The following is a 23,553-nucleotide window of genomic DNA, read 5'->3' on the forward strand; positions in this document are numbered from 1 at the left end:
GTTCGGCACAAGCTGATCATCGTATCGCTCCGACTGTCGAACCAGAATCGAGAAGCAACAACTCCGTTATTCCTTCCTCACCGTCACCATGCCGCTTCACATGCCATACCACTCGACGATGGACAAGGAAGTCGTCAAGGCCGCTGGAATCCTGAACTCGTGCTTCAGCTCCACGGTGTCCGCCGACAAAGCGATCCCCGCCGAGATGATCCAGAACGCGGCTGGTCTTGCATTTCTCACTGTCGTCAAGGCCGGTTTGATCTGGACCGGTAAAATGGGTACTGGCGTAGTGATCGCTCGCCTCGAGGACGGCTCGTGGTCGCCTCCGTCTGGCATCGGCACAGCCGGAGTGGGCTTTGGCGCCGAGATCGGCGGAGAAATTGTCGATTTCCTCATTGTGCTGGGCTCCCCTAGTGCCGTCAAGACCTTTAAAAAAGGAACACAGGTCTCTGTGGGTGCTGGTCTGGAGTTGGCCGTAGGTCCTGTGGGCCGTGCGGCGGGCGCCAGTGTTAATGCCGGCGGAGGTGGCGTCAGTGGAAATTACACATACAGTCACGCCAAGGGCGCGTTCGCGGGCGTGGGTCTGCATGGATCCACATTTATGGTGCGTGGTGAGATGAACAGTCAGTTCTACGGCCGCAAAGTTACCCCGAACGAGATTCTGAGTGGGCAAGTAGCCCCACCGCCTGGAGCCTGCGACGTTTTGTTTGATGCGATTCGCCGCGCTTCCAACCAGCAGGGACTTGGCGTGGAACCCAATCCGAATTCATTTGGTTCAGGCCGTACTAGCAGTAGTAACAGCTATAGCCATAGCAACGGGACTCCCGATGCTGCAGACCACGCTGCTGCTGCGCGTGCTTCGTTCGCAGGAACGAACTCGTCGTCGTTCTCGAACTCGAACCGAGATCCGCAGGTATCGTCGTCGTCGGGATCGTCTCGGTCCTTACCAGCGTCATCAACAGTGCAACCAGACCCGAATGACCCGCGGCTGAGACGATACAGCTCGTACAAATCGGAACGCGAGCTCTACGCTCAGTTTGAGCAGCGAAAGAGTGGCGTGGCCCCCCCTGCACCCACGGAGTCCACGCACAGTCACCCGACAAATCCAGCATTAAAGTACAAGTCGTACCCGGCCCCAGCACCCAATGCGTCGTATACAGCTCCCCCACAGGCTCAAGCAATGTATAATTCGTTCGTCGAACCATCGGCACCCAAGCCTTCGCAACAGCCTGTGCCACCCCTTCCGCCCTCAGCTAAGGGCGCTGAGATGAAGCAGGTGTACTCGGAGGTGATGAACTTCGTGCAGACAAAGTGTCCTTACGCAAACTTGCAGGTTTTCAAAGACAACTGCAGGCTCTTCGGCCAAGACGCCATGTCCCTGGACGCCTTCTTTAGCTACCTACTGTCGATTTGCTCGCATCCGCTGATGCAGGAGCTTGTTCCTCAGTTGGTGCGGCTGCTGCCTACACAGGAGAAGCGTGAGCGCCTTTGGGTACGTCACACTGTACAGCTTTTCTTGATGTTGAAGTTGTTGGGTAATAACTCACGATGACCATGTGGTTTTCTTACAGACCTTGTATGTACGCGAAATTCTCCTGATCAAAATTTAAGGGACACACGTACAAATCTTTAGTCAGCACGAGGACGACGACGATTTAGCATTAACAATTCGGAATGGAAGGAGCAGTATGAACCTGTGAATACTATGGGTGTGCGTTTATGCGCATCATTTCACAACTGGTTCTTCAAAATCAGCTATTATAAGCTTCGCAGTGAGTGTGTTTGTTGACAACGTATGGGATGAAAAGTCGTATTGTTTCTCGAAAGTGTGAATGATTCTAACGCAGGAAGAAATCGATGCGTGTCGCGAGTCGTTCGTGCACTTTGACAAGGATGGCAGTGGCACAATCGACAAGTACGAACTGTCAAAGGTGCTGGAAGCTATGGGTCAGAAGCCCACAGACGAGGAGCTGTTTCAAATGATCGCTGAAGTTGACAATGACCACAGCGGGGAGATTGAGTTTGCAGAGTTCCTGCAGGTAATTGAGGCGCAGAAGCTTCGTGCCGCGCAGTTTGACGATGAGTCCGACTTCATCGATGCCTTCGTGGCCTGTGGAGGCAGCCCTGACAAGAGTGGCCATGTCGAGCGCAAGATGCTCGTGCAACTTATCAAGAAAGACTTTGGTCTGCCTATCGACATCGACCGTATGCTGGACGAGCTGGACACCGACGGAAGCGGAGAAATCGAGTACGATGAGTTCAAGGCGCTGCTCTCGTAGAGCGAAGATCGACACGGTGCTATGAGATTTCTACGTGATAATTGGAGCAAGCGGGATCATAACTGACGTCTATGACAAAGATATTTTGCTTTGAAAGTGCATCTTCTTGCGCAGACGCTTCTTGGCTGGAGCGGAGACAGGCTCGTGGCCGCAAGCTGCGCACTGCTGACAAGTCGCTTCGTTGATTAATGTACACCGTGAACACTGCCATTCGCAGGGCGGCTCACCCGCGTCTTCAGTCACGTCAATCGATTCCTGTGCTGTCGAATCGGTTCCATCGTTACTTCGAGCGTGCTTCCCTAGACTTTCTCGCTGTTTGTCTCCACCTGACAGCTCCTCCTCTTCCTCTGCGTCCTCGTTGTCGGAATCGACAATCTCCTCTGTAGCTCTCTGAAATTCCGAAGTAGCATCGGGTGAAGCAAATGCCGGTGCAATTGCCCGCTTGGCTCGTGCTTTGGCTTTTAGCGGAGTCACCGCTTTGGCTTGACCTACTACGGCCGAATCTTTCTCGGCTACAGCGCGCGCAACACCATCCAAATCATCGTAGCGGTTAGCTGGCGACTGTTCTTGAACAAGGGGCGACGGGAGCTCAGTGCGAATCTCATGAGTCACCGAGTTGACGTAGAACTCCTGCTTGATGCTCGTGTCTAATGCGCAAAAGTGTCGCCATACACCCACAGAGGATGCGTCTCCCTCGGTTGCCTTCTTCTGCGACCTTGCTGGAGTGCTTGTGGACGAGGTATCCGTTGCTGGAGTCGGCGGCTTCTTTCCTGCTTTCCGGTCTGCAATATCCTGTCGGAGTTTCTCAAAGTTGGCACGCATCTGTACAGACACTCCTGGCGATGGGGACGCAGCATTTCCACTTCCTGCGTTTTCGACGTTACTGTGGCTGCGCTTGAACGCGTCTGTCTTGGCTTTTTGCTGCATCCTTGCATAGTGATTCTTTACCACTTCGTCTCGTAGCTGAGCTGTGTTCTTTGGGTTGACTGAGTCAGCTTGTGCGTTCGACAGCAGCACGTACTACACAACACACATAGAAAAATCATACTTTAAGTAACGATAAACCCACAATAATGTCGTCGACAAGACTGCTTTCCGCACCTCTTTGTGAATTTGAATGATCTCGTCTCGATTCTTGGTCGGAACACGGACGTTGATTGATTCCAGCAGCTTCCTTACTTCCTTGTCGCGCATGACACTGTAAGACATGAGCGGCATGCGTTCCGGCTTGTCTTGCTTGGTCTTCCTGGTCTTGCGACTCTCTGTATTAGGAGTAGACGTTGCTGAGTTCGGTGCTTTTGTACCCTGCAGTCTCTTTAGTAGCTCCGGTTTGAATTTTTCGAATAGCAGCGCTACCTGCTCCAGTGCACGGTTCGGTACTAAATCCCTCGACGCGCAGGGCTTTTTGCACGACGGACAGCATCCGTGCGCCCCTTTGCTCTGCAGGAAGCGACGCACGCAGGCCGAGCAGAATGTGTGCGAGCAGGGTAATAGCACGGGCCCGTGAAAAAAATCTCCGCAGATCTGGCAGCGCAGGTGGCTCTCCATCTCTCGCTGGGCCTCGCAGTCGGCTGGCCACTCCCACTCGTCCAGCACATCGTCACCCCCCAAGTCCATCATCTGCATAGCTACAAAATTTGACGCTGCTGCTAAATAAACTGTGTAGAGAAGGTATTTAAGGCAGGAGAAGGCAAAAGTCGACTGGGTTGCTGCCTCGCAGGACCGAAAGCGATTCCCGCGCTTAAAGTGTGCAGTTGCCGCGACGTATACCGGTATCAGTGACAAGCGATGTGGCGCACACAATTTGTGATGTAATGACTGCGGTATGTAATGTGTTTGGCTGGAAGCGACGTACGCATTTCAGCGAGCAAGTGATGACGAGCTCCTTGACGGCGTTCGACGCGCAACTGGCCAAGTACTTGGAGCAGCTGGAGCAGCTTCAGGAGAAAAACCAGAAGCAGCACCTCTTCCAGCCCTCGTTCTGGCTGCAGCAGACGGATTTTGACGTCGCGAGAGAGGTTTTCGTAGCGGTATGCAATTGCTGTATTAGAAATATCTACATATAATGCAGTTTGCTGATTGTTGCTGATTCTTATCAGGCCACTGGAACCATCGGCCACACAGTCACCAAGTTCTCCCTCGTGTACAGCAAGACACCAAGCAAGGAGGAAGCCGCCAGCATCTGCGAGGCACTGCGCAAGCCCTGCGAGCAACTGCTTGCCGCCACAAACGTTGCGCTATTCTGCGGCGCCGGACCATCGCTAGCAACGGAGATTATCAATGATGCAATGTACGTGGGGATCTATCGGAATTTGTTTGAAGCAGGAGCTAACGTTGGTGTCGGTACAGTCGTCTGATTAGAAGCGTGCACAACCTTGCGAAGGCCATTTCGAAGGGTGACCTGGCCCGCATACCGCAGCTCACTGGTCGTGTGTGGGAGTATTCTTCCTCACGTGTGTCCAAGTCTAACTGCGTAGCGTCGAAGCGCAGCATGCTACAGGTGCGATACACTATAGTGTGCTAATTCTGCTTTAGCGCTGTTTTGTTGCTAACTTTCACTTTAATATGTAGTGCATTACGATGTTGAATTCGACGGTTGACGAGCTAAAGGAGTTCCTTGCTGAGCAAGAGGAAAGTGACAGCCAAGCCACAGCCCTGGACGAGGTGGAGCAGGACGACGAGTTTGGCTTTGACTCGAGTTTGACGGAGGAGGAGCGTACACTTTTTCAGAGTGGAGTCAAGCTGCTGTCAATGTGTGCTGCCATCATGAAGCGTGGCGTGCTTACTATTAAGAAGCTGACTATTGCGAACGACCAGGATACATTTCTCAATTGGACAGCCAAGTTGGATGTGAGCTACACAGCGGCGCAGGACGCAATCGTGGACTTTGGCGCGGCACTGTACCCGCCAATCGGCACCGATGAGCTGGCTGATGCAGTGAATGAATTGGATTACTCAGCAAAGGCCATATTGGCGTGTCTGAAGGAGATGCCGGAACTGGCCACTGCAGAGGAGGACGCGCTGGGTGTCGGGGAGGCAGCATTCGCCAAGCAGCTCTCCACCGTGAAGAGCCAAATAGAGGCCTCTCTGTAAATTACACTTTTAGTTTTGGCCAATCGCAGAAACTTTGCTTTTTACAATTTGAAGTGTTGAATTGTTGAATCATGGCGGAGATGACGGACCTGGTCGCGGGCTTCTCCGTCTGGGCTGTACCGGAGCAATCGACATCAGAAGAGCTCCAAAACATTATTAACACATACGCGCAGCGACTGCAGACACCATCCTTCCTGCCGCACATGACGGTGCTGTCTGGCGTGAAGGTGCGCGCCACAGAAGCCATTCGTTGGGAATTCCAGCAGCAATATTTCCAAGTTGGAATTATTGATGCAGGAATTGCCTAATAGCTTTTGCTGCAAACTGATAATGTTGCCACCGATGCTGAAGGGACTTTCGGCAGAGGAGGCGACAGCCAAGCTGTCGGAGCTCGCGAACTCGATGCGGGTGCTGGATGTTGAGATTCAAACAGTGACTTTTAAGGTTGGCAAAGTTGGGGAAAGTTGGGAACGTTTAGAAGCGTCTACTTCATACTTCGGAAAATCAAATACTAATAGTAGTAAACGCTATGTGGTGCTGCTTGCAGGAAGAGCTGTACTTCCAGTGCGTTTTCGGGCTGTTGAAGCTTACGAGTGATCTTCTCCAGGCGCATGGACGCGCAAAAGAGGTGGGCGACTCTTTAGAGCAGGAAGCGTTGCTGGTCATAGGAAGTGGCTGCTAGTATCAGCCAATTCCTAGTAGCAGCCTGCTACTACGCATACTCTTAATTCTTGGCGATGCTATGGGAACCATGTCATGATGCAGGTTTACGCTGTCGAGCGGAAGGAAGCGTTCATGCCCCATGTGAGGTAAATGGCCAATATGATGGGCGAGGCTATCAGCTCCCACCAACAAAGAAAATCAGCAAATTTGCTGACATACGCTGGTGGGTTCTTGCGTGTGCAGTTTCATCTATGGCGATTTAGCGAACGGGTTGCGTGCCAACTTGGCGAAAGAATTACAGCCGAGTCTGGATAGCCGGCGCCTTAAGGTAAAACTTTCGATATGCACTCTTGTGGATGGTTATTCAGATCCCCGTCGTCCTGGTGGTTGCAGATGAAGAAGCTGCAGGTGTGGCGGACTCTCGGTCCTGCTGAGACGTGGGAGCTGGTGGCGGAGCAATCGCTGATATCGTAATGCGGCAAGTATTGTTGAAAGACTGCTGTGACTCGAAGGTGACAAAGTGGCGAACTCAACTATTATTAAAAGTGAGTGATGTATCGCGGAACCACTATTAATACATGTACTGTAGTAGGACATGTATATGTAGCTCCGACGTTGTCAATCCCTGTTGAACTCGTTACACGTTAAATTCATCCAGAGCACCAAAAGTATTTCTAGTTCGAACAAGAAACAGAATCTAAAAGATAAAAAAAGAGGAAACTCTCATCCTGCCAAGATGAGCATTGCACGTCAAACACGTCCCCCCATAATGGCCCGTGATGGCATGTGGGCCATGTCTTTTTGTCTGCTAGAGACACGGAACCGCGCGCGGCTTTCCGGATTGGACTGCGACGTGTGGACCACGTCAGAAAGCAAATCTCTTCTTGGCTGCAATAGCCGGTTGACACGCGCTTTTTGTGCTGGCATTGCAGGCTGAGCCTGGCAGGCAACAGTTGCCACAACTTGCCTTGCCAGGCGTCGCGACAGCGTTCGGCTACTCTGGTTTGACAGTACCGGTACTGGCAACCTCGTGGAGAGAGTGGGAGCGGCCAGAATGTTTGCACTGCGACATCGAATTTCTTGTTTGGGCTGATTGACCTGGTTGCCGTACAACTCTGCCCTGCGACGTTTCATACTCCTTTCAGATCTTTCGCTTTAAATACTGCCATATGACTGCGAATTACGAGCGTTTTAGCTTTCCACTTTCGGGTAATGTCGTGTGATTGGGTGCGTCACAGGGAATGAGAGACCCATCCCCCGGAAATGTCGAAACGCTGTGCTTGCAGGCGAAAGAGAAACGCACACTTTGGCTGGGCATCTCGCATTCCGCGCGTGTCGATGTCCATAAGCTAGCCCACTGCCTATACTGAGCCGCAGTCCTCGCCTCGCAGCCTTCGCTTCCCTCGGTAAGTAACTATTTAAGCCTGCGAAGGTTCCGCGGGTGATAAAGTGGCCTTCCTCCCTTCTTCATGCTGCATGCGCTTGAGGCGCCGCTACACTCTGTAAAAAGCGGCCGTCTCTCGAGTACACAACGAGCGTCTCCATCACCGAGGCGCAAGTTGTTGGCGCCTTCCAAAGTGGCTAGGAGGAAGCGCAGACTTATCGTCGCTGTGGACGAGGGGAGGAGATCCCCGCGACCAACCTCGTCCCCCAGTATTAATATAATGGCAAAATCTCACACGCTCTCTGCCCCAAACAGCAGTGCCGCCACCCGTGCCGTCCAGTCCAAGCACAGCGCCACCGACAGCCCTTCAAGATCCAAGGGCGACGCTGGCAATCTCGTATACTGTTTCTTGCGCGAGTACCCGAATCAACACACATCCGACCCTGGAGGCTTCCCTCTAACAAGAGAGCCGCAGCCCGAGCCCCTCACCGAACCGTACGACCCCAGCCACCACTACAACGGCCTCGTCCGGCGCTCTCAGTCACTCCAGCTCCGTCAAAGACCCAGAAACCGTCACGTCATGCCTCGCCAGAAAGACACAAAGCGTATAGACCCCACGCGGGCGCGTCACCCAGGAGAGCCCGCCGCCGACACAGAGCCGCACAATGTCTTCAAAGTCAGCGGCAGCCCAATAATTAGCCCACGCTCTATCCGCCACTGTCTCGAGGAGCCAGGCTATGATATGAATGGCAAGCCACGGAAGCACTCGAATGGTGGCGTAGCGCTGCCTAACCCGCCTATTTCCAAGGAAGACGCTCTCGTAGCTGCTGCTGCTGCTGCGGTGCAAGCCAAAGAGGCTCAAAAGGCGCTCGAAGCGGAACAGGCCGCCAACGCCAGCTTAAAGGGACTCTCAGGCGTGCAACTTGTAGTGCATCAGATGCTGGCGACACACACACGCACACTGGCTCTGCTTGGAATCGAGCGAGCCGAGTTCCCCAATACGAGGTTGTCGCTGAAACAGGTTGAGACGATGCTGAGCCCCGTGGTGGCTCTGTGCAACGCGCTACGAGCAGATCACTTTGGGATCCATGTGCCCACCCCACAGATCGCACGCACGATGAACGACGTGCATTATTGGAAGCTTTGGGAGTCAGATCTCATTGATATTGGTATCTTCTTCATGCCCCCGAATAGTACTATTCCACTACACAACCATCCAGGAATGAGCGTCGTCACGAGAGTGTGAGCTGACATTGTGCAGCAAGCTGGAAGTTGAAAGGAGACTAATGGTTTTCGTGATTGTGAATAGTCTGTATGGTGCTGCTACGGTAACGTCGTACGATATCGTGTCCGATACTGAAGTCCAGAGACTGGAAGCTGGAGACGAGATTGTGTACGAGGATGCCACGTTCAGCTCAGAGTGCGTTTGGGTTATTTTGTAGCACATACCATTTGCCAATGCTAATTGTTGTTTTGTGCTTTAATGTGCTCTGCAGTGCTGTTAATCCCGAGAAGGGTTCGGTTTCTTGGGCCCGTGTTAGTCGCCAAGGCCAGTTCGGACAGGATACTACTACGTGGCTGGATCCGCGTCGGTTCAATCTGCACAACATTCAAGCCAGCTCGGAGATTGGTTGTGCCATGCTGGATATTATGGTGCCTCCTTATGACAAGTACGTAACTTTGAACGAGAAAGCAGAAGAAATGGCGAGGTGCTCACTGTGCAAATTTCTTTTGTGTACCTTTCAGTGCGAATCGAGATTGCCATCACTTCCAAATTCTGGAGGAAAAAAAGTTGCAAAACGAGCGAATTTTTAAGATGTTGGAGTCTATCAAGCCTGACAACCACATGGATCCCCCCACGTCGAATGGCACGGCGAATTCGTCGCCGCTGTCTTCGTGAGCTTGCTGCTGAGAGAATTGCACTCTTTGTTTTCGGCTCCTGTTTTCCTGTGTCTTTCACGTGCGCCAGATTGTGGTTGAACGCTAGCTGGATGTGTATTTGTCCTGTGCGACCGTGCATGTTCTGGCATGAAGAAGAAGTTCAAAGTAAGAGACGACGCGATAGAAGTCAAGCAGCAGATCAAAGCACGCAACGCGCGTCAGTCGAACGAACGTCCAAGGCGTGTCGGTATTATTATTATTGGGTTTTGGTCTGGAAATCTCTCGTTATGGTGTTGCTGTTCCCTTTGCACAAATATTGAGCGAGAGAGAAGAAGAAAAAGAGAGCCAAACCGAAACCAGTAAAACATGTCAAAAATGAAACCTTGCGACGTTAAATAGTGCGAACGGTAGCGTGTAATTGAAGTGAGCGCCTTGAAAGATACACTTACATTTTCTGGTTATCTGCTGATGATAAATATACAGGCGAGAGTACTAAAGTTCTGTCGTCCCGCCACTTTCTTCCGTTTGAGCCGAGTCCATGTTGCTAGTGATGCGGTAAGGTGTTGTGGGTCGACAACTCGGGTCTTCCAGTAGCGTCGTCTTGGGCGAATACTTGAATGAACGGAACTTGGTGCGAAGAGGAGCCTCATCAAGATCTAAAGCGTTGATCACCTGCAGTTGCAGCGTGCTGTCCATGAACCCCAGCAGCTTCCGGACACAATTTATTGCAGAAGCGCCATCATCCCGCTGGCAGGTAGCCACTCTGGCAACTCCACCAAAGTCGCAGCCGTACCACTCGAACACACGCGGCAAAGTGATAGTGTTCGAGTCCTCCTTCATCTCTAGACACCCTTGAGCGCTACTACGCTTCAGCAATGAGCGCAGAACGGCGTTCAGCTGATCATGCACGCTTTCCGGCTCGTAGATCACGATGTCTTCGCTGTCCATGTGGTTCATCACCAGCGCCAGACTCAGACGGAAATCTGGATGTGCGATCCCGAGGTCGTGCAGTCGACTGTCTGGCCCATTCGCTGCTGTTATGACGCTGTTAACGTTCACATACGACAGCTCTGCGCGTGGCAGGCGAGCTCGCAGAATCACGTGCTCAATTTCCGCCAACGACAGACTAACCTGCTCTCCATTCGGTCCACAACTCAATGCGTAGCATGTTCGAGTGAGAAAGTGACTCCACTGACTTATCCCACGCGGAAAACCTTGAGCGATCATGGCGTGAGCTAGTACTGTGTGGTATAGATTCAGGTAAAACGCAACCTGCTCTTCGTGTGAGCCAGAATCCTGTAGTTGTTGCAAGTCCACAGCTCGCAATGCACTGGCGCCGTCTAGGAATGCCAGTACGTCAGTCACGGAGAGCTGCTGGGCGTTGTTGAGAATGTGCAAAGCACGCGTCAACGTGCGTTTCACTAGCATTAACACGCCTGGAATTGTGTCAACTGCGACCACCTCAACGCTAGTTTGGTGTCCATTTTGCTGCGTCAACTGTGGGAAAAGTAGTCGTGAATTGAGTTCCACGCGGTTTGCAGGTCGCAGCGCAGTGGTGGCAGCGAATCCAATGTACATTTCTCCTTGTAACGCCCGTTCAAAATTAGTATTGGGGTTGCAGAACTGGAGGATGCCTTTCACCCATGCATCCCGCGTAGAACTTGTGCCGACACACAGTACGATTTCCTCTGCGAACGTGCTGATTTGCAACGCATACGCGCCATCAGTGCCGCTGGCTCCATCACGATACGCAGAACGTGAAGGAACGTCCACGACTCGAGCTCCGATGATATGCGAGCACGACACCTGCTTCTCCGCACTGGAAGCGTAGGAGCGGTAGAACAAGAGTGCGTCTTTTGTGAGCAGGAGAACCTCTTGACGTAGTAGCTCAGCGGCGTAGTAGCGGTACACGACTCCTTCAAAGACCACGCCCATGTCTTCACGGTCGCGACGACTGAGATTCACGCCGATTCGAGATGGAGACAGCTTGATGTTGGGCGTGAATTGCTCTTGTAAATGTTGACGCTTCATCAGACATTTGTAGAGAGCTGCCTGAGCAGCAATTACACGAGTCTCGTGGACAGGTTTCTTCTCTCCATTTTCATCACCATCTAATGTCTCTGTGTCGCTCGGACAATCACTGGAATACGACGGAAGTGCAGACTGTGGAAGCGGCTCACTTGCCAGCCTTTGCAGATGCAACACAACCTGCTGTGCCTCACTTGAGATGGTGCTGTAGCTGCCGATACGAGAGCGACTGTGGAGCCGCAACTTGGCCAACTCTTCAGTGGGTTTATCACCTTTCAAAGCGTGACGCCCTTGCAGCAAGTTGCGCAGCTCGTAGCTGCTCACAATTGCTAGTCGGTAGCGATTCTGCGGTGTCGCCGGCTCGTCGTCTGCATCAATTTCTTCTTCTTCGTCGTACTCACCCACCTTGTCTTTCACTGCGAACACGTAGTGCACACGCCGTACATCGGAAGCCACGTCCACTTCCTCCATCCAGCACAAGTAAGAGAACGAGAGCTGTCCAAGTCGCCGAGCGTGTTCAAGTCGCAGGAAGACTGCTTGTTCCTGTGCCAAAACTGGGTCCTCTTCGGTCAGTGAACTAACGTCACTCAGCGTCGTGCTCATGGTGCTCATCTCCGAACCCATGAGACTCAAACCCATCCCAGATACAGTCGATGCTCTGCCAGATCCACTGCCTCGTCCACCGTCTACTCTCATCTCCTCGTCCTTCTGGCACCTGTGCTTGTCATACTTGACCTCAAACGAGAACAAATAATCCTTATCCCGCTGTCGATGGCTGTCCGACGTTTCAAATTCGGTGGATCTCACTTGATACGCCACCAATCTCAACGGCAGCGAGTCGAAGAAGCTGGCGAGATCCATGGCATTTAGTCCACCAGGCAAATTGGCGGTCTTCCACCTCGTCAAGTCCACGTACATCGTGTGGAAGTCGAAGGTGTATGTAGACCCAACCACGTATTTCTCTGCACCAAGAGGCGTGTGTCTTCTCTGTCTGCGTTGCTGTTCAGTCTCTCCGAAGTCTCCTGTGCCCAATCCAGGCGGAGTTTGTCCTTCTTGCGTCTCTACGAACTGATCCACTGATTGATACAGTGGGAATGCCACAGCTGGCAGCTCATCCGAGTTCTCACTGTCTGCTGAGCCGCCAAAGCTGAAACTCACTCGACCCACGAGTCTTCTAATGAGTCCCATAATGACGAGTGCTACGCTGCGTGTCAACACCCCGGGAGTGATCTTTGCAGGCAGCTCACCGCCCAAATAGACGGGTCCTTTCGGTGCCTGTTTGAAGCGCCCCTGTACCTGGATCCAGAACATGCGACGCTTGCCAGCGAAGAGCGCTGCGTAGTGTGGATCCTCGGGCTGCGTACGCACCAGGAAAAGTGCATGCCCTTTGAAGAGCTCCGTCTCGAACGGGATAGGTGTACGCGAGTTCATCTCCATGTCCTCTGTCGGCGCTCCACTACCGACGTCGATCACTACGAGGCTGGCAACGCGGTGACGTTGCAGTTCCTCGTCCTGTTCACTGTCCTGTCGTTCCTCGTCCTGCGAGGTTCCGTCATCCCCTACGGTGGACGCGTCGTCCTCGAGCGCAGGTGGTGTCTGCTCGCATTCCACGCTCTTACTGCGCAGTTTGGAGCCGTGTTCCAGCGCGATGAATATCAGCAGCGCGCCCAGCAGCCCGTAGAGTCCCAGCACGTAATGCACAGCCACGCTTAGCGACGCCAGCGCCGCCAGGTCCGGCAGCCAGTCCGCTTCGTCCGCCATGCGTCCGCCTGTGCGTCTGCGTGTTCTGCTTGGAAGTGGCCGGTGCAGAGGGTTTCTTTGCGGTAAGGTGAAGCACAAGCGTGGAGCCGGATGGCAGAGTGTTTGTGCTCACCAGCCTGTTCGCCAGCCTCTGGGTTGCGCAATTCTGAATCTGAGTGTTCCGAGGAGGAAACGCCAAAGGAAACTCACAATAGCAATAAGCTCGGAACGTCCTCAGTACTGTACAAAGCTGGCAAAGATCCAAAAATTGGGTTTCGCAACTGATTTTAGCGCCGTCACGAGCGTGGGATCGTCAGACTCAGGCTTTTGGATGGTCTCGCGCGCTGGTCAAAATATGGCAGCGTGAAATTGGCGAGTTGTTGTTGTCCTCGCCGACACTGTACTGCTTTTAATAACGTTAGTGGCGCTGGTGCAGGTTGAAGCCGTTGGCACCGTCATCCTCGCTGGCTCCACAAAAAGATCTCTTCACGATGTGCGAAAGAGACTAGCCTTCCATTGTGGAAGAAAAAAGTTGAGGTGGTGGACACCATTTACATTCGCCACACACTATTTTAAGTCTATCTCCGCTTATTTCCGATCTCCTTGTCCACGCTCTGTCTCCACAATACGAAGCTCGAGTCCGCGGGACTTGACGCGCGTTCTCCTCCATCCAAGCCCCTAGAGCCACATGAAGCTCCGCGACTCCGCCTTCGTGGTGGACCACCGGCGACAGCTCAGTGGCGCAGTCCATACGCCACATAGAGACGATGAAAAGCCTAAGCAGAAGCGCAAGGCCACGTCCTTCCAGCAGCGCCCGCCTTCTTCGTCGCCTGCGTCATCCAAGGCCGCGATGCCTGCCGCCCCGCTGTCAACCAAGAAGCAGAACAAGAAAAAGGAAAACAAGTCGAAGAAAACGCCGCTGCAGGACGCTGCAGACCTCCTATGTCAGGAAAGCGTCAAAAGCCGCAACCACAAGCTCGTGCTGGCCCCAAATTCGCGCTCTGCAGGTTCCTCAACGTCCTTCTCGATGTCCAGACCCTATCCGAGCTGGGAATCCAAACACAAGAAGGAGGAGACGCTGAAAACGACGCTGATGGCGATGCAGGCCGATCGTATAGTGACAGACGCGCTCCATGAGGAGATATTGGCGTATACACAGTATACGAAGAAGACGGTAGACACGATGGCTGTGCACATTGAACAGATGATCTCCAATGTGCGTGCGAGCGTGCAGTCGCTCTGGCCGCAGTCCAAAGTAGAGACGTTCGGGTCCTATTCGACGGGCATTTGGCTGCCCAGTAGTGACGTGGACCTCGTCATATTGGACGTGGTGGAAGTGAACGACTCGAAGCTGACAGCGAAACATTTGAGACAGTTGGCGAAAGTGTTGGAGAAGAAGAAATGGGTCGAGTCGTTGCTGTGCTTGGATGCTGCGAAAGTGCCCGTGCTGAAGCTGGTCAGTGCTGAGACATCTGTGCCCATTGACATCACGTTCGAGTCGGCAGCTACACACAGCGGATTACTCGCGCGCGACCTTATTAAGCGCTATGCCGACAACATGCCCGAGCTTTATCCTCTGGCGATTGTGTTCAAGCAGCTCTTACGCGAACGCGACTTAAACGACGCATACACTGGCGGTCTCAGCTCGTATTCAGTGGTACTCATGATTATTCACTTTTCGCAGCTGTGGAGGAATGGAGATTTATGCTTCGAAGCAGCGTCAATTTATGCGTCGGGATCTTTGCCACCCGCACCGTCCAAGATGCAGGCTCAAAAGGCAGCACGAATACAGGCTAGCTCAAGCGGTAATAGTAAGGCTGATATCGAGAGCAAAGCACAGCGTTCCGGGTCGGCTATCGCGGGTGCTAAAAGCGCATTGAAAAAGTCAGTGTCCTTGCCGTTACCAGCTCCTACCTCATCTTACGCACAGATTGTGGCCAAGCAACAGGCCGCAGACGATTCATTGAGTAACGCTTCTGAACCTCGCTTCAGCTATGCTGCAGTTGCTGCAGGTATCGCTAGAGTATCGGAGAAGAAAATGCCAGCTGGACCGCCATCTAGCTATGCTGCTGCGGTGTCTGCCCCGCCTGGGTCGTCATCCTCGGTAATAAAATGCAAGAGCGTAAATACACAGAAGAAATTACAGGGTGCTCATTCGATTGATGCAATCAGCGTATCGAGCAGCTACGCAGACACAGAAGACTCGAGCTCGTCGTGTAGCCATTCTTCCTCAGCAGATAGTGACGACGAAGCGCAGAACCAGCGGAAGCCTCCCGTGTCTCTTGGTCAGCATCTGTTGATGATTCTCGAGTTTTTTGGCATTATTTTCGACTACCGCAAGAATGGACTCTCGGTGCGCGACGGAGGATACATTTACAGACTTGCAGACAATCACCGTTCACACATCGGCAAGCCAGCGCTGGTGATTGAGGATCCGATCCATCCAGATCGCAACGTCAGTGCTAGCAGCTTCGCGTTTCCAAAAGTGGTGGCGCTGTTTGAGGACTCGTATTATGCTCTCAAGTACTTTCGCGCGTCCAAGTTTACACCGTCAGCACTGAGCTGTTTACTCAGCACATCTGGCCACACGAGCCATTCCAACCACGGTGCGGGTGGCGACTGGAGGATTCCTGTTCCACAACCAACCACAAAATTACAGACAACTCGATCATAGCACAATCAAGTAGCCAATTCAGTAAAACCTGAGCATGACAAAGAGGAGCAGAACGCATGTTGTACCAAGATTTGTTAGCCACGCGGATGTATGCAAGGAACGGGTAGTAATTTGTACTAGTAGTTTATTTACGGTAGCAAGCAACGAGGCAAAAAGTCGTTCTTTGGGAAATTAAACACCATCTGCTAAACGGTTACCTTTTTCGGTAAAATTATAGGAAGTGAGTATTTTGCCGTCTTCAAACCTACACCTAGCTGATCTTTTGCTCCTCTCCGATGTGTTGATTTTTTTTCACATCCGTCGAGCGTATAGCGTTAACCTGGTAAATACCAAAGCCTCTCGCAACCGCAAATCCCCCCCCTCCAGTCAAAACGCGCGGCACCAGCGGTAGGAATATGGCGGCGCAGGCACGTAGCGCGCAAAAGCGCCCACTGGGAGCTGCGGACGAGAGTGACAGCAGCGAGGGGAATGAGTCATGCGAATTCTTGAGTGAGTGGCAGCCGTCTCCAGGTCCCAATGGGCCCGAGATGCTCGGCACATCTAGTAGCGCGAGTGATGGAGCTGGGCAACAGCTTGTTATCGCTCCACCCCCAGAACAGACCCAATTCGAGTCGTGGAAAGCTTTTGAGGATATCTCAGGGTGTACCAAGCGCAATCGTTCCAGGTAACTTTGCACATTTAACAGCCATCTTCAAAGCGCATTAATACTCACTATATTTTGTAGATCTTTCGGATGCGGACAAACACCACAGCGGCTGATCGAAACGCCAAAATGGACGTACATAGATCAAAGGCACCTCGAATTCCCGTCGAGTGGGTACAGTATGTTCGGGCTTTTGTTTGTACTCATCATGGCAAATATTTCTCGACAGCGACTAGCAAACGACCACGGCAAGAAACTCGAGCCCAAGGCTGTAATGCACAGATAAGACCGTGGCTTAACGCTCCAAAACACTCTCCTTTTGGCTGAATCGGGCAATTTCTGTCTGAGTCGGGTAATTTCTGGCTGAGTCGGGCAACTTTCGGCTCGTCTGCCACGCCAAATGTCGAGTTGGACGTGAGTGCGATGATTTTGGTGCGTCGGGCAGTCAATCAGACCAAGTCGCTGAGTCGGGTAGCCAGTCGGGTGAGTCGGGTGAGTCGGGTAATCAGTCGGGTGAGCCGGGTGCGTCGGGTAACCAGACGGGTGATATGAGCACTCAATCACCAGTTTCAGAAGTTGCTTCAAACGAACCATCGGCAACACTGCAACTTGCTCAAGATAGCGACTTTGAGATTGCAAGTCCTCCTAGATCACGTGGGCGCCCAAAACAGTCAGCGAAAGCTAAGAAGGGTGCACGAAGTAAGGCGGTCGCGCGTGTCCAAGTTGACTCGGAAATGTACGCATCACAGCTTAGCCTGGTAAACTTACAGTACACTTTTGACAACCAGCCATCATACGATTCAGCAGCAGCACTTATTTCCAGATTCAAGTTGTTCGAGTTTACCAAAAGTCCCAAAGCCCCAATTGCTCGAATGTTAGCGACGCTACCTCCAGCTAAGCAGGTGACACCAAACGAGTCGATCATGCGCATATTTCGTGCTGACTATATTAAGAAGTGTTTCGACAAAGTTCCGCTCTCCAAAAAAGCGGTCGGACAAGGGTGCGAGTAACTTAGGTGAAGAAATGGTGGTGGTGGAAGCTATTAGTGTCGGCACATTTTCTACAAAGACACTGGGTGTGATGAAAATGTGGCATAAGGCAAAGAAGATGGCGATGTGGAGAAGGCCGTTAGCTGGATCGAAACGGTCGACTTCCCTCTCCATATACCCTCGTGCTTCGAAGTTAATCAAAACCGCAATCTTATTGAGAGGCTGAAGTCTATCTCGCTTCTTTCGACTCAGGTATGAATGTTCTGTATGACACACCTTTATTAATACTATTTACTAAGACGTGCATTTGTTTACTGACGCAGGCAGAAGCACTGGAACTGGTTGGGAAATCTGCACTGGGCGACAACTCAGTTGACATGTTGATGTCGAATCTGTTCGCATCAAGGGCCGAAGTGATTGCAGTAGACACAGGACTCACTGGGAGCGTCATGAATGGCTACGCTTCTGTTGAAACCATGCACAATATTTTCCTTGGCGTGACACGGAGAAATTTTTGATCCCAGTGATATGTGGAAAGAATCACTGGTGCTCAATCATGATGGATCTTTCACGAAAATAATTCTTTATCTACGACCCGATGAATATCACCTACGGGGCCATTCGACCACTTGCCGAGAAGTTGGTAGCGATGCTACCTGATTTCGTCCCAAGAAAATATCGAGCCCGTGCCTAACAAAGTGATCTCAGAGTGCAAGTCGATAGCTACAGCTGTGAGTTTTACATGCTAGTAGCCTTCGAGATATTTTGTGGCGCCGAATGTCTTAGTTTGCTGAGTAAAAAGGAGATTCAGTATCTGCGCTACAGATATCCGTGCATGTGCATTTACCGATAACAAGTTAGTACATTTTTCTAATGTAGGCTAGTGCTGGATGTTCGTCACAATTTAATTTGATGGATACCTGGATGCTATGCATGCTATAGTAAAATGTCAGAATGCCAAACACGTGTGCTCTTCTCTCTATATGCTGCTCTGCTCTCTCAATGAGCTTCCGGCTTTACGTATACTTTCGAGGACACTTCATTCGATGACCATCCGGCTCTAGCTAAGTCGGGCATATTCGGGCATGCCTGTCGGATCAATTCTGGCACGAATGTCCTGTCACGTGTTGCCTATTCGGGCAAAATAACGAGTGCCAAAATTATAAATGAGTGAGATCGTAATTGCAGGGATTGGTACTGTACAGAGTATGTAAGGATAAATTACAGACGTCATCGACATTTCAAAAATCTAAAACGTGACACCCTCTCTCCGCCCTTTCTCCCATTCTCAAACTGCTCTGTGCCTCCGTTTTGACCTCAAGTGGTAAAACTGTTCGGTAGGCTTTTGACGTACGGTGGGGCAATGAAGCTTAGTTGTTCTTGCTAAGTTCAAGTCGTTGACATGCTAATGTACAGGGCAACGAGCAAAAGCGAACCGGAGGTAGATGTTCCGTCAGCAGGTTTGTGGGAGACTTCGCCAATTGCAAAGGAATGATACGAAGATTGGGATCTCTTTAAGGCCTATCTGCAAATATACCAGGAGGATACGCACCAGCTCTTTCGCCTGATCATCTCGACGTCAGTAGCTCACCGCAATGCAGAAATCAATAATCAAGCTCGCTTCAGTTCTGGAGATCCACCAAGCGCAGATCCATTGCTTATTCCGTAAACGTTTACAACATTGTGGGCAAAGTATATCAGTACCCACGGATGAAGACGAAAAGCCGCAGTACAGGCCAGCGCAAGAGCTACTTTGGCAAGCCAACGGAGTGCAAAGCAGGCCTTAAGACTGCTGTGACATGTAACAATGACGAGCAGAAGTTTATGATCCGTGTTACACGCTCGAGTACAAGTCACAGCCACCGCGTTGAGCGAACCGTGTATGAGAATCATCCGTCGGTGCGACGAGTTGAAGCTCACATACTCCTTGCATTTGTCGACATAATGCAGTCGTCTGGTTCAAAGTTTAAGCGAATCATACCGTTTCCTCGCAAGAAGACCAGTAGAACCACTGTTTTCTCTGCTGTAATTGCTACTTATTCCTACTTTAACTGTTTATTTTAATGTAGGCCAAAATGTGACGCTTTGGGACGTTCACAATATGGTTGCGAGGAGAGAAGGGCGCCGGGGTGGTGATACTGTCGAGCAACGTCTAGACTGTTCTGCGAGGATTGTGGGACGGCATGAAAATCGCGCTTCGGTGTTTGTCAATGACGAGACCCTAGCACAAACGAGACCCGCCAAATGCGGTGGTGGTCTTAAGCTTTTCCAGAGGGGCTGCTAGTAGCGACGCACAGCACAAACGAAGCAAGGTACGAACTCTTTTCCTTTATGATACACGATGTGTACGACCATGTAAGTAGAAGTACCTATCGATGACTAGAGGCGCTTTGGGCACTGTGAGTGTACGAGATATGTCTCTGAAGACACTTGTATGCTTGAGCTAGTGCTAATCGGGTTGTATGTACGTGTACATGTATGTATAGGGGCAATATGTGCAGCACAGGCTAACGGAAAACATGAGTGCGATTGCCTATAGGGTCCCATCGAGGCGTTCAAATTTTCCAATCCATCTTGGGAACAGATACGAGTGATTGTAATTGACAAAGACATGGGGGGGGGAGGGATGAGTGTGTTGGAGAGGGCGCGAGCGTTATTCTCTGTCCCTTTCACCTGAAGAAGTATATTCGCTCCGAAATGCCAAAGAGCGAATACGGCGGAATAAGTAGCTTTGATATGAACCAAGTTGATGACGCCGTTGTCGCGGTAATCCTCCTTTGGTCGGGGTCGTGTATCTTGCAGGCCGATGTAGGAACTTAGGTTTATCACGTAAATGTAAAGTTGTTGCTGTTGTATTTTTGAGCACTTCTCTTGTAAGAAGGAAAATCACGACTGAGCTTCTACTTAAGGCTCCAAGCTGAGCAATACCTTTCTGTAAAACACTACCGCGTGGAGGTTCAACGCAAATTCCCACCCTTGTCAGCGGCCGGTCGTTCCCCTCCAGGCCTGATACGCCGCCGATTGGGCCAGAGACCACAGTTGCTTGGACGTGGCCTGCGATTTCTGTAGCAAGCAGATCTTCCGAACGCAGTCCGAATGAATGGCGAGTCCTCATTCTAGCTGTGTATCGTAACAATTCTCCCCGACTACCACTCGGTTTCCTCGCCGAGCCTCCCTGCCCAACGCGGGTCCCACGATACCATCAGCTACTTCAGTGGGAACGCCTCCCCGAGTCGTTCCAGTATGTTCAGGACTCGCGTTCTCGACCGGAGAAGGTGTTCCTTGATCCTTGATGCCACGGAATCGAGCCAAGCAGACACGCTCGCGCTCTTCGCGTCTCCATATCCGTCTCGCGAGCCCATCCCAGCCTTGCTTGGCTCTCACTCTTGGCCCTCGTTTCTTGTCGACACAAATCCCCCAATAGCTGCGAATCAAATGGCTGTAAAAGCCGACCATCAGTAGCGAGGCGTTCCAGTAGCAACACCACGTTGATAACTCCATGAAGACGTCCACAATCAGCACTACCAAAGCCACGCCCATCCAGCCATGGAGCACCCCTTCAGTACCTTCATATACCAGCCGTGGTACGTAGATCAGGATAGACAGGAGCAGCGTTGTCAACAGGTACCCATCTACGACGATGTCACCCACTCTGTCAGCAACAGCAACGGTAGCTTCCTTTGTAGCCCGTGTGTATCTTCCGGTAGTCGCCCACAGCTGCCGTGCCCCTTCAGGCAAGAACAGACACCAGGAGTGATGAAACGCCTCGCACCACTTCAAACAGAGGCGTCCCACGATCCCAAAGCGTTTCTTGAAGTCCCTCAGCACAGCTATCGGTATTAGGAAGGCCAGGGTCAACAGGGAAGTAGCGAGCTCTGACGGAGGCAAGGCGAGCGCGTACGCGTCGCGGGCAGCTCCTACGAACCGGTCACCACATGTGTAGAAGAAGAAGTAGACCGCTTAAACGTTATTTCCTAGACCCACCAGGAACGCCCTCGAGACGTTCCGCAGAGGCGTGACTATCACCCACGTTACGATGCCCACTACAGCACTGCCCACGAACTTCAGTTCGACGCCATCCTCAATCCACGTTAGCGGAGACGTCACCTCCTGCCAGGCAACCCAGTCGCTCATCAGTTTCGACGATCTTCAAGTGGCAATTCCCATTCTCTGAACGGTCGACCGTTTCTTCCTGGGTCAGTTTCCATCAGACCGTTCCTTTCTCGGCGCCACCTCCCAAGGTCACAACCCGCACGCACTCCAAAGTCAGCCATCAAGCTGAAACCTCACTCCAGTAACTTCTCATTTCCCAATCTCCTCCCTTGGGCAACACTCCTCTTCCTCGACACTTTGCTCCTTCGCCATGTCCTCTCGGTTCAATTTGGCAGAGCGGAAGAAGGTCCGTCAGTTCCTTGACGCGACCCTGGAACAAGACGAGCTGGGCACGCTCAGCAGCGACGTCCGGGTTCTCAACGAGGCGTTCCTCGACGACCTGGTGTCGCGTCTCGAGGGGCAACCCGCAGTCGTCGGGTCTGGACCACCTACAGCAACTGGCTCAAGACGTCCTGAACGGCGACGCGGCGGCCACTCTCCAGGGGCCCGTGGCGATCCTCCCGTCTCTTCCAGGTTCGTCGACTTCCGGTGGTGCGTCATCTTCGCTCAAGCTTCGGAAGAGCTCAAAGCGCTAGGCGAGCAAAGACTCGACCACCAAGCCGTCGGCCAAGAAGAGGCGTTCCTCTGGCAAGGGCAAGAAGGCGACCCACGCTCCCGCCGAGGACCTCAGCGACCTCCTCGAGTTGAGCTCGAAGGCCCCCGCTCCCGTTGGCAAGACAATTCTAGCCGTTCTGGCTAAGGCGGCCGAAGCCGGCAAGAAACCGTGGTGCCTGGCGTTCCCATGGTCGAGTAGGACGCTCTTCTACGATCCCAAGAAGTATCGGCACGTGCTTCGCGCCCACTGGCGGTTCTGGATGGCGAATCGACGCGCCTTCTGGGAGTGGGCGTTCCATGCTCCACTAGAGCCCGGAACGGCTCAGTCGAATCGCCGCAAACTCAAGATGCGCATTATCCAAGCTGCTCGGCTCGCCTTCACTAGCATGTGTATCGAGACCTGGGGCCTGTACGCCTTCATAGAGAAACTGGACAAGCACCCCGAGTTGCTCTGGTTGGGAGGGCAACCCATCGCTTTTCTCGCGAGGCGCGCAGGTACGATGGGCCGGTCGCGGACGACTTAGCCGTTCTTCGCGAGAAGGATCGAAAGAGGTACGACGCTACCCTCGAGAACGCCTTGGATCCCGCCAAATCTGATGCCTACGGATACCCCAGCGTGCGTGGCTTCCTGGAGTCTACTGAAGCGCTGAACCCGGCCGCGAACGAGAAGAATCGGCTTACGATCGCGGCGCTAGCACGCATTCGCAAGGACATATTGTCCGGCGTTCGGCCTAAGGACGCCTGGGCGGAGACCGATCGGCTGATCCCTGGAAGTCCATCGTGAACAGCGACACTGTCTGCAGCGGGGCTGCCGTAGCTTTAGCGTCAGAGGAAGACGTTCGACTCAAAGAGTCACTAATACTAAGTTCCTTATCCAAAGGACACTTACAGCCCAAGACCAGGGCTCAAAGTTAACACCTTAACTTTTATGCTTCAAAACCAGAAGTGTTTTATTTACTATTATTGCGGCCAAGCCGCCTAGGGGTAAATGTATCTCTTTAACTATCTAGCATAGTTAAACCTAATCAAATGCATAACGTGTGGCTTTCAGCCAACGTACTGAGAGACCTTGTTAACTCTCCAACTTATGTACTGAGAGTTTGTTAACTCTCCGGGTACTTCGTACCCCTGTGTGCTCCACACCATGTAACCCCGTTACACTGTCAAGCAGGTTCAAGACCTGATAACGGCCCAGATGATCGAAGGCTCCTACGAACTCCCTTGTGTGAGCGACCCAACCCGTGCTGAGGTCGAGCGTGATGACTGGGCCAACTTCGAAGACGGCGAAGAGGACGGCGATGACAAGAAGCCATCGTCTCCTGCGGCGGGCAAGAAAGCGCCGGACGAAGAAGTTGAAGATCTCGAAGACAAGGAAGACGAAGAGGAAGAGGTCTCGGGTGAAGACGATGCCGAGGATGCCGAAGATTACGACGACGACAAGGAGTCTTCCAACAAGTAGCTTCATGACGTTC

General features: G+C 52.3%; 8 protein-coding genes across 8 annotated transcripts; 6 read left to right on the forward strand and 2 right to left on the reverse strand.

Moving 5' to 3' along the window:
• Positions 1-18: 18 nt before the first annotated feature.
• On the forward strand, positions 19-1,737 carry PITG_02787 (uncharacterized protein; the record flags this gene model as incomplete). The annotated part of the gene is made up of 2 exons (XM_002907633.1): positions 19-1,492; positions 1,572-1,737. 2 exons carry the CDS (start codon positions 89-91, stop codon positions 1,608-1,610), a joined length of 1,443 nt encoding a protein of 480 aa, XP_002907679.1.
• A 95-nt stretch (positions 1,738-1,832) lies between these two features.
• PITG_02788 (dynein 18 kDa light chain) lies at positions 1,833-2,279 on the forward strand (the record flags this gene model as incomplete). Its single annotated transcript, XM_002907634.1, has 1 exon — positions 1,833-2,279. One exon carries the CDS (start codon positions 1,833-1,835, stop codon positions 2,277-2,279), a length of 447 nt encoding a protein of 148 aa, XP_002907680.1.
• A 491-nt stretch (positions 2,280-2,770) lies between these two features.
• PITG_02789 (E3 ubiquitin ligase, putative) lies at positions 2,771-3,899 on the reverse strand (the record flags this gene model as incomplete). Its single annotated transcript, XM_002907635.1, has 3 exons — positions 2,771-2,791; positions 2,892-3,299; positions 3,381-3,899. 3 exons carry the CDS (start codon positions 3,897-3,899, stop codon positions 2,771-2,773), a joined length of 948 nt encoding a protein of 315 aa, XP_002907681.1.
• Positions 3,900-4,091: 192 nt separating this feature from the next.
• On the forward strand, positions 4,092-5,372 carry PITG_02790 (uncharacterized protein; the record flags this gene model as incomplete). Its single annotated transcript, XM_002907636.1, has 4 exons — positions 4,092-4,309; positions 4,379-4,569; positions 4,629-4,779; positions 4,851-5,372. 4 exons carry the CDS (start codon positions 4,154-4,156, stop codon positions 5,370-5,372), a joined length of 1,020 nt encoding a protein of 339 aa, XP_002907682.1.
• Positions 5,373-5,714: 342 nt separating this feature from the next.
• Positions 5,715-6,531, forward strand: PITG_02791 (uncharacterized protein; the record flags this gene model as incomplete). Its single annotated transcript, XM_002907637.1, has 5 exons — positions 5,715-5,816; positions 5,920-6,000; positions 6,138-6,181; positions 6,279-6,363; positions 6,429-6,531. The coding sequence occupies 5 exons, from the start codon at positions 5,715-5,717 to the stop codon at positions 6,507-6,509; spliced, it is 393 nt and encodes a 130-aa protein (XP_002907683.1).
• An 890-nt stretch (positions 6,532-7,421) lies between these two features.
• On the forward strand, positions 7,422-9,319 carry PITG_02792 (uncharacterized protein; the record flags this gene model as incomplete). The annotated part of the gene is made up of 4 exons (XM_002907638.1): positions 7,422-8,661; positions 8,729-8,839; positions 8,916-9,089; positions 9,166-9,319. The coding sequence occupies 4 exons, from the start codon at positions 7,700-7,702 to the stop codon at positions 9,317-9,319; spliced, it is 1,401 nt and encodes a 466-aa protein (XP_002907684.1).
• A 352-nt stretch (positions 9,320-9,671) lies between these two features.
• On the reverse strand, positions 9,672-13,196 carry PITG_02793 (uncharacterized protein; the record flags this gene model as incomplete). Its single annotated transcript, XM_002907639.1, has 1 exon — positions 9,672-13,196. One exon carries the CDS (start codon positions 13,087-13,089, stop codon positions 9,793-9,795), a length of 3,297 nt encoding a protein of 1,098 aa, XP_002907685.1.
• A 560-nt stretch (positions 13,197-13,756) lies between these two features.
• On the forward strand, positions 13,757-15,742 carry PITG_02794 (uncharacterized protein; the record flags this gene model as incomplete). The annotated part of the gene is made up of 2 exons (XM_002907640.1): positions 13,757-15,172; positions 15,215-15,742. 2 exons carry the CDS (start codon positions 13,757-13,759, stop codon positions 15,740-15,742), a joined length of 1,944 nt encoding a protein of 647 aa, XP_002907686.1.
• Between the last annotated feature and the right edge of the window lie 7,811 nt (positions 15,743-23,553).

Source organism: Phytophthora infestans, genomic scaffold (assembly GCF_000142945.1).
Source record: "Phytophthora infestans T30-4 supercont1.3 genomic scaffold, whole genome shotgun sequence".
NCBI lineage: Eukaryota > Oomycota > Peronosporomycetes > Peronosporales > Peronosporaceae > Phytophthora > Phytophthora infestans.